Source organism: Grampus griseus, assembly GCF_964374135.1.
Source record: "Grampus griseus genome assembly, chromosome: X".
NCBI lineage: Eukaryota > Metazoa > Chordata > Mammalia > Artiodactyla > Delphinidae > Grampus > Grampus griseus.
Genome location: NC_138999.1, coordinates 129,085,344 through 129,094,850, shown reverse-complemented (window position 1 = coordinate 129,094,850; position 9,507 = coordinate 129,085,344). Strand labels below are relative to the sequence as shown.

Here is a 9,507-nt window from a genome sequence, read left to right as displayed (position 1 = left end):
AGGTCCCCCCAGTTCTGAGTTCTGGGGTGGGTGGTCCCCTCGGGGTCGCTCGTCGTGCTCACTGTTCCCCTTAAGGGCCTGGGCCCTCCCCTTTGCAGGCCGGAGGGGAAACTCAGAACAGGACCCCGAATCTGAACAGAAAGCAGTGAGGGGGCCCCACAGGTGGCCGCACCAGCCCAGGGTCTCCCGAGGGTCCTAGGATGGGGAGATGCTGGGTCCTCACCTCCTCCTCACATCCTGCCTGGCCTCCCAGCGCTGACCACAGGGGCAGGTTTCTGTTGAGGCCCCTGTTCCAGGGCTGGGGGTCTGCTCAGTCCTCCCTCGGGGTCCTGGGAGTCCACCCTCTGGACCTGAAGGCTCACCCCTCACACCAAACACCTGACCTCCTGAGGACCCCGACCCAGAGGTCAGGAAACATCTCATCTGCTGACCGTGCTCTGGCGCCTTCAAGGCCCCCGCGGAAGGGCAAAGGATCCCTCCCTGTGTCGGGGTCTAACGTCCTCAGTCCTTCCTTCCTCGCGTGCAGGCTGGACTCTGGGCAGGACCTGGGATTGTCCCGTCTGCCAGTGTGAGTCCCTGCTCCTTATACCAGGTCTCCAGTCTCTCCGAGACCCTGAGGTCAGGACGTCAGGACAGGCCTACCGTGCTCATCCCGCCCCGGGGCCTCCCACGGCCACCTGCAAGGGCGGTGATCTGGTGGGTCCCTTTTGTCCTCCCTCAGGGTCCCCTCAGTCCTGCCTAAGGGCCCTAACCTTAGTCCACCAGGGACCTGACATTTTACCCTCTGCCCTCACGAGACCCCGCCCCTTATCCCAGGTCCCCAGCTTCTCTGACACCCGGATGTCAGGAAGTGCTGCACGTGACGGCCTCCCAGGGCCAACTGAGTTCTGGGTTGCAGGCTGCCCTCAGTGCTCCCTCAGGGCCCTCACCTTGACTCCACACAGAACCTGGGATTCTCCGCAGTGCCCACCAGACACCCCGCCCCTTATACCCCCTCTGCAGCCTCTCTGATACCCCGCCCCGTGCTCCCCCTCTCCAGGGTGTCTGAGACCCGGATGTCAGGAAGTGCTGCACCTGTTCATCCCGCCCTATGGCTGGAAGGGCCAACTCGGTCCTGGGATCCAGGCTCCCCTCAGTCCACACTCAGGGCTCTCACCCTGACTCTACATAAGACCTGGGATTCTCTCCTGTGCCCGCCTAGGATCCCGACCCTTATACCCCCTCCCAGCCTCTCTGAGACTCCGCCCCGTACTCCCCTCCCCAGCGTCTCTGAGACCCGGATGTCAGGAAGTGCTGCACGTGCTCATTCTGCCCTTTGGCCTCCCAGGGCCAACTCTGTTCTGGGGTCCAGGCTCCCCTCAGTCCTCCCTCAGGGCCCTCACCTTGACTCCACGGAGGACCTGGGATTCTCTCCCGTGCCCACCAGACACCCCGACCCTTATACCCCCTCCCTAGCCTCTCTGAGACCCCGCCCCGTACTCCCCTCCCCAGCGTCTCTGAGACCCGGATGTCAGGAAGTGCTGCACGTGCTCATCCCGCCCTCTGGCCTCCCAGGGCCAACTCTGTTCTGGGGTCCAGGCTCCCCTCAGTCCTCCCTCAGGGCCCTCACCTTGACTCCACGGAGGACCTGGGATTCTCTCCCGTGCCCACCAGACACCCCGACCCTTATACCCCCTCCCTAGCCTCTCTGAGACCCCGCCCCGTACTCCCCTCCGCAGCGTCTCTGAGACCCGGATGTCAGGAAGTGCTGCACGTGCTCATCCCGCCCTATGGCCTCCCAGGGCCAACTCTGTTCTGGGGTCCAGGCTCCCCTCAGTCCTCCCTCAGGCCCTGGGAAGTGATTAGCCCATGAGGGGGGAGCCCTCATGAATGAGATTACCTCCCTTTTAAAGGAGGCCCCAGACGGCTGCCTCATCCTCTTGTGCCATGTGAGAAGATGGCTAGTTGATACAGCTAGACAAGAAACCAGTCCATGTGAAGAAGAGCTTTATTACTATTATTTATTACTCAGCCGTACAAAGGAACGAAATTGGGTCATTTGTAGAGATGTGGATGGATCTAGAGACTGTCATACAGAGTGAAGGAAGTCAGAAAGAGAGAAACAAATATCGTGTATTAATGCACATATGTGGAACCTAGATAAATGGTACAGATGAACCGGTTTGCAGGGCAGAAATAGAGACACAGACGTAGAGCACAAACATATGGGCACCAAGGTGAGGAAATGGTGGGGGCGGGCGGGGGGTGTGATGAATTGGGAGATTGGGATTGACATATGTACGCTAATATGTATAAAATGGGTAACTCATAAGAACCTGCTGTATAAAAAAATACATAAAATAAAATTCAAAAGTTAAAACAAACCAAAGAAATAAGAATAGGTTTATGACATTATCAATCACAGTAGAAAACCACCTGTAAAGACAAATGGACGTACTTGCCACAACGGGCTCTGCATCGCCAAGTTCGCTCCCCCAACTCCGCAGCCTCGCAGGAGGCCTTCCTATTGGTGGAAGGCCAATGGGCGTGTCTTTTGCTTCCGGAGGCGCCAAGCCTTGGGACCTCAGGCCCTCAGTGCGCATGGCTACTGCTGCTTCCGTAGCAGAGCGCCTCCTCACGTGCTCTTCTGATCCAACCAGTTTCTCGGTAAAGAGACGTCTAGAACTTTCTCCCTCATCTTCCTGGGGCTTCCGGGAGCACCCGGAAGCCCACGTGGCGTTCGCACAGAGTGCCTGGGACAGTCGGCGGCACAGTTCCTGGCTGCTCTGCTGAGACGAGCTCTTCAGCCCCTCGTGAGCGGGACTCCGGAGCCATCCACAGAGACAGAGCGAGTCAGGAGACAGGCGGGGGCTTTGCCGGGGGCTGGACTCCGCAGGTACCGGGGGCCCCGGGAAGGAGTGGAGGTCGGGGGAGGGCTACGGGCTGCTCGGTTGGGAGTGGGGGAGCGGCGGCGGAGGGTAGCGGGCTGAAGGGGGGCTGAGGGAAGGGTCCCCCAGTGAGCGGGTCAGAGGGGAGGACCGCTGGCTTCCGGGGTGGCTGGTGGGGGGCGTTCTGGAGTCGGGGTGCAGAGGGTGGGGCTAATGGCTAAGCGTGGGGGGGGCCTGAGCGGAGGGCTTCCTGCTGGTCGGGTGGGGCCGGCCTTGGGGGCCAGAGGAGAGGACGACTGGCTGCGGGGGTGGGGAGGACGGGGAGGACGGGAAGGGCGGGCCGCACCCCCGGGGCCGAGACGGGAGGGGAGGGCTAGCGGCTGCTGCGTGTGGCGGGAGGAAGGCTGAGGCGGGGGTCGATGGGGAGGACTCCCGGGCGCGGGTGCGGTAGGCGTTAGGGGAGCTCCCGCCGGTGTGGGGCGTGGGGTGGGGGGGGAGGACGCTCGTGGCAGTTAGGGGGCTCCGGCTCCCGGGTGGGCGGGGGCAAGACGGGTGGGCTCTGCGTCTGGGGTACGAGAAGCGAGAGCCCCTGGCGCTGAGTGTGCTCGGGGGAGGACTCCCCGGTGTGGGGAGGTGAGAGAGGCAGTCTGACCTCTACGCATGGCGGGGCGCCCGGCTTCCAGGGCCCAGAGCGGAGCGCCACCAGCTGGTGGGTGGGGGAGGGTATATGGAGGGGATGTAGTGCGAGGGGTCGGGGAGGAGCCGCCTGGCCACGGGGGGGCGTAAGTGAAGCTGAGAGGGGGAGGCGCTGGGGCTGCTGTGATCTGGTGGAGGCTGTTGGCCATGGCAGATGGATTTGTGGGGGTCCAGGGAGGGGCTCTGGCCCACTGCATGAGGCATCGAGAGCTTCAGGTCGCCTCTGTCCGGGTGGCACAGGAATTGCAGAGGTGGGTGGGCTGGGCAAGGCCCTGGCCTCCACACACAGTACACAGATTCTTTACGAGGGTGCTTTGCACATTCACCCGGACACGCCATACCAGAGTTGTAAAACAGTCTCCATAAATTTAGCAGTATTGCAAGTTTACATGATAAGTTTTCTCATCACGGGGGAATTTTATTTGGTGGTACTAATGATAATATATCTTCAAATATTGGGAAACCCATGGATCAAAGAGAAAAATCACAGAGGGACTTAGAAAATATTTCCAAGTGAATACTAAAAAAGCACAACTTACCAAAATTAGTGGGAGGCAGCAAAAAGCGACAGGAGGAAACTGTATTCCTCTAAATGCTTCTGTTAGAAAAGAGTCAGGACATAAAATCAGTGAGCTAACAGTCCATTGAGAGATGCTAGAAGAAGAAGAGCAAAGGAAACATAAAATGAAGTAATAAGAGAGCTAAGAGAGGAAATCAGTGATAGAAAGCAAATTATGGACACGGTGAACGAAGCCATGCGCTTCTTTCAAAAGAGCAAGGAAACCGAGCAAGTCCTAGAACGATGAATCACGGAAACATAGAAAGAACGCTGATCCCCAATATGAGGAATGAAAGAGGGCCAACGTTACGGATCAGATGTACATTAACAAAGAGGATATAGGGGAATATTATGGGATATTAAGGAAATGTTTATGCTAACAAATTGGAAGACTTGAAAAATTCCTTGGGAAAAAGGCAGCTTCCTAAAACTGAGGCCAGAATCTAGAAAAGGTGACGAGCCTTCTATCTGTCTTTTTTAAAAAAATTATTTTATTTTATTTTATTATTGTTTCTTGAGTCGTACGCAACAAGTGCTCTTTTGTTATTTTTTTTAAATTGTATTTTTACTTTTGGCTGCGTTGGGTCTTTGTTGCTGCGCGCGGGCTTTCTCTAGGTGCAGCGAGCGGGGGCTACTCTTAGTTGCGGTGCGCCGGCCTCTCATTACGGTGGCTTCTCTTGTTGCAGAGCACGGGCTCCAGGCATGTGGGCTTCAGTAGTTGTGTCACGTGGACTCAGTAGTTGTGGCTCGTGGGCTCTAGAGCGCTGGGTCAGTGGTTGCGGAGCATGGGGTTAGTTGCTCCGCGGCTTGTGGGATCTTCCCGGACCAGGGATCGAACCTGTGTCCCCTGCACTGGCAGGTGGATTCTTAACCACTGCGCCACCAGGGAAGTCCCTAGCCTTCTATCTTGTAAATAAATGTAATTTATAAAAAAAGTGTCCTAAAGTCAAACAAACCAAACAGGGCAGGGAGGTGCTCCAGGCTGCTGCTGTGAGGGGCACTAGGGTGGGCTGTGTGGCACAAACATGATTCTCTCCTCTTTGCACCCACAGGCCGGTTCCCACACTTCAACAGCCTGTGCACTCCTGTTTGATCGCTTCCCCCCACCCTCAGGTACTCGAAGATGGCAATGGCTCTGGCGGTATTGCGGGACTGGTGCAGGTCGATGGGCGTGAACGCTCAGCGATCTCTGCTCATCCTGGGAATCCCAGATGACTGCAAAGACCAGGAATTCCAGGAGGCTGTCCAGGCTGCCCTGCATTCCCTGGGCAGATACCGAGTGCTGGGCAAGGTCTACAGAAAGGAGCTGGGGTCGAGTGTTGCCCTGGTCGAGTTTGCTGAGTGTTTAAATCGAAGCTTGCTCCCCCGCCAAATACCAGGCAAGGGAGGGCCCTGGACTGTGGTCTGCCTGCCCCAGGCCCCTGATGCTGATTCACAGGATAGACCCAATTTCCCTGCGCAGCCCCAGGGACAAGCAGTGGTTGGCAGGGCGGGTGAGGCAGGAACTGCAGGGGAGGAGGAAGCTGCAGGGGAGGAGGGAGCTGCAGGGGAGGCGGGAGTCGCAGGTATGGAGGGAGACACAGGTGAGGAGGAAGCCTTAGGTGAGGAGGGAGCTGAAGGTGAGGAGGGAGATGCAGGTGAGGAGGGAGCTGAAGGTGAGAAGGGAGGTGCAGGTGAGGAGGGAGCTGAAGGTGAGGAAGGAGCTGCAGGTCTGGAAGGAGCTGAGGGTCAAGCAGGAGCTGAAGGTGAGGCGGGAGCTGCAGGTGAGGAGGGAGCTGAAGGTGAGGAGGGAGCTGAAGGTGAGGCGGGAGCTGAAGGTGAGGAGGGAGCTGAAGGTGAGGAGGGAGGTGCAGGTGAGAAGGGAGCTGCAGGTGAGGAGGGAGCTGAAGGTGAGGAGGGAGCTGAAGGTGAGGAGGGAGCTGAAGGTGAGGAGGGAGGTGCAGGTGAGGAGGGAGCTGAAGGTGAGGAGGGAGGTGCAGGTGAGGAGGGAGCTGCAGGTGAGGAGGGAGCTGAAGGTGAGGAGGGAGGTGCAGGTGAGGAGGGAGCTGAAGGTGAGGAGGGAGGTGCAGGTGAGAAGGGAGCTGCAGGTGAGGAGGGAGCTGCAGGTGAGGAGGGGGCTGAAGGTGAGGCAGGAACTGCAGGTCACTCAGGAACTGCAGGGGAGGAGGAGGCTGCAGGGGAGGCGGGAGTCGCAGGTATGGAGGGAGACACAGGTGAGGAGGAAGCCTTAGGTGAGGAGGGAGCTGCAGGTGCAGAAGGAGCTGAGGGTCAAGCAGGAGCTGAGGGTCAAGCAGGAGCTGAAGGTGAAGCAGGAGCTGAGTCAGATGAGGAAGGAGCTGCAGGTTACAGAAATGTTGCAGGCGTGGCAGGACTTCTGAGTATGGCAGAACCCACGGGCGGGGCAATGGCTGCGCCTGAGGAAGCAGTTGTGACAGCGGCAGGCGCCATGGGTGAGGCAGGGCCCGGGACCCAGCAGTGGAGGCAGGCCTCACAGCCCGTGCTGGACAGCATGGGCTACCAGGAGCTGGGAACCTTCTCTGGGATGGAAGAGCCGGGCCACGGGGAAGGGTCCTCTGAGAGCTGGCTGGAGCAGGCCAGCCACACGCTGTACCTGTGGCGCCACGTGTCTGAGAGGGAGAGGAGGAGGAGGCTGGTGGAGAGCTTGCGCGGCCCCGCGCTGGACCTCCTGCGCGGCCTCCTGGCGGAAGATCCCGAGCTGGCTGCCCAGGACTGCCTGGCCGCGCTGGTGCAGGTGTTTGGGAACAAGGACCCCCGGGGGAGTGCTCGGCTGAAGTTCGTGACCTGTGCCCAGCGGCCCCAGGAGACTCTCTCTGCATACGTGATGCGCCTGGAAGGCCTGCTGCAGTCGGCCCTGGAGAAGGGGGCCATCCACCCGGCCATGGCGGACCAGGCGCGCGCCCGGCAGGTGCTGACACGGGCCCGGCTGAACGACACGCTCCGGGACACGCTGAGGCGGAGGCGGCTGATGAGGAGGCCTCCCGGCTTTGCGGGGATGCTGCGGCTCATCCAGAAGACCGAGGCCTGGGACGCCGACCCGGCTAGCAGGGAGCACTTCCCAGGGCAGGAAGAGGCCCGTGTGGACGTTGCAGTCCTGGCAGCAGCCGCCCAGGCCGCCCCGGCCCATGAGGCCATCACCGCAGGCACCACTGCACATGGTGAAGATACCACCGCCCAGGCCGCCCGTTCCAAGGAAGGGAGCGCCGAGGACCACCCGGCACGTGAGGAGGCCAGTGCGGCAGTTGCCGGCACTGCCAAGGCTGGCGAGGCGGCCCCTGAAGACCATGGTGCCGCCAGGGCAGCCCCTGAAGACCATGGTGCCGCCAGGGCAGCCCCTGGCCCTGGGGAGACCAGCAAGGCGTCCGCGGCCACTCAGGAAGATGGAAGTGCTGCCGCCCCTGCGGGCCTAGGTCAGGCAGGACCCTCAGATGCCCCCGGGGTCCCCATGCCTGGCCGGATGGGCAGTGCTTCCCCGGTGGCCCCAGGAGGTCCTGGCTGGGAGCCAGAGGGCCTCGCCGAGGCAGGAGGCCAGGAGGCCGAGGAGACCCCCGAGGAGGGGCTCAAGCCCATCCCAGAAGAGCCGGGAAATGAGGACGGGGCTGCAGAGATGAGCCCCCCGGGGTCCACCTCGGGCCACTAGGCTCAGCAGGCCCCAGGGCCCCCACGCTTGGAGGCAGGGGGAGGCCCGGCCTGGCAGCCTACTGGCCCCATATTAGGGGCCACTCCAGGTGCCTGGGCCTCCCTCCTGAGAGGGGACCCCTATTCATCATCCCCTGGGGCAGGTTGCTCCCTGTACTGGCAAGCCCAAATGTGTCCCTGTAGGCCCCAGAAGGACCCAGGTGTCAGGGAACCCCCCAGCCCCCGCTCCCCTCCCCCCAACACACCCTAGCCATCGTCCCCCTGCAGAGCCCTGAGGTGCGCCACGTGCCAGCCAAGGCTCTGGTCTCTGTGGGCCAGTGTCGTGAGCTCAACGTGTGCTTTCTGGGCATAGATTCAGGCCCAGCACTGCCTGTTGTTGTGGAAATGTGCATGTGTTCTCCTCTGAGCAGTCCACCCCGCCCCGGTCCCGGCGCCGAGACACGAAGCCCAGTCTCAGGAGCCGGCAGGAAGGACGGGATGGACGAGGTCACAGCCAGCGCCCACCCCAGGACCTGGGCTCCCAGGACCTTGGGAAGGAAGACCTTGACCGGGGCTGTAGGAGGTCTGCGGGAGGCCCCCCAGGGCTTGTGTTCTGCTGGGCCACCCCGTTGTTCCTCGGGACTCCACGTCCCCGGCTCGGTGGCGTGCGCCCTGCTGTGGGACTGTCCTGTGCCCGCCATAGGGCAGGGCCAGGCCCCGGGCATGTGGGCCAGAAATGGAGGGTCTGCCCTGGGGGGAGCGGGCATGGCCGGCGCCCATCTTCCTGGCGAGAGGCCACCCGCGGGGCCCTCAGGAAGGGGGACTGTGGGGAGATGGAGGGCCGCCGGGTGGGGTGTAGCGGAGGCACCTTTTTGAGGACCCTGGGTGGGGCTGGGACCCGTGAGCTCCGGTGGCCGTTAGAAGTTCCTCTGTGTGTTGTTATGCCCTGTGTTCAATGGTTTCAGTCAATGTTTCTGTTTAATAAATTTCCCTGAACGTTTCATCTGAGTTTGGCCTCTGCTGTGGGCAATGGCGTGAAGGGGCTGCTGTGGTGGGGTCAGGGTTGGGGGCAGCAGCAGTGGCCTGGCACCCCGAGTCGGCACGGAGGTACGGTCCGGGCAGGGTCCAAGAGGGTCCATGTGGTCTCCTCGGCTGGATGGAGCCGGGCGGCAGGGCCTTGTGGGCACGGGCCATGGCTGGTTGGGTCCCCGGGAAACTTGGGGGGTCCCCGGGAACCAGTGGGTTCGGTGTCAGGGGGAGGGGGAGGGACGGCAGGCAGGACCGGAAGCTCCAGGATCCCTGGCAGCTCTGTGGGGGCTCGGGGCACCCAGAGAGTTCAGAGGCATCACGTGTGCCCTCCCAAGGACCAGCCGGCCACAGAAGGGTCCGGGCGTGAGGTCAGAGGCCCCTGCCAGGAACGCAGTGCAGGATTCCGGGGTGGGGGTTATTTGCCCACCTGCCTGAGATCCGTCTACCCCTGCCGTCCCGCAGCGGCCCGCCCTGGTCTAGGCGCTGAGGGACGTTTGGGGACCTGGGGCTATGGGGTGGCCGAGGGAAGGAGGGCCGCCCAGCAGGAGTTGCAGAGCCCTCAGGCCCTGGGTGGGGGCACAGAAAGGCAGGGAGAGCTGTCCTCCACTTTAAGTCCCGGGCGGGGCGGTCCCCCGAGGGGCAGGGGCGCCCCCTCCCTGTCCCACTCCCTGCATCACTCCTGTGTCCTGGGAGCAGGCAGGAGGCGGGGGGGGGGGTTGG

At 61.6% G+C, this 9,507-nt stretch overlaps 1 protein-coding gene across 1 annotated transcript; it reads left to right on the top strand.

Moving 5' to 3' along the window:
* Positions 1-6,568: 6,568 nt before the first annotated feature.
* Positions 6,569-7,780, top strand: LOC309817667 (paraneoplastic antigen Ma6F-like; the record flags this gene model as incomplete). The annotated part of the gene is made up of 1 exon (XM_082646931.1): positions 6,569-7,780. The coding sequence occupies one exon, from the start codon at positions 6,569-6,571 to the stop codon at positions 7,778-7,780; it is 1,212 nt and encodes a 403-aa protein (XP_082503057.1).
* Positions 7,781-9,507: the final 1,727 nt, after the last annotated feature.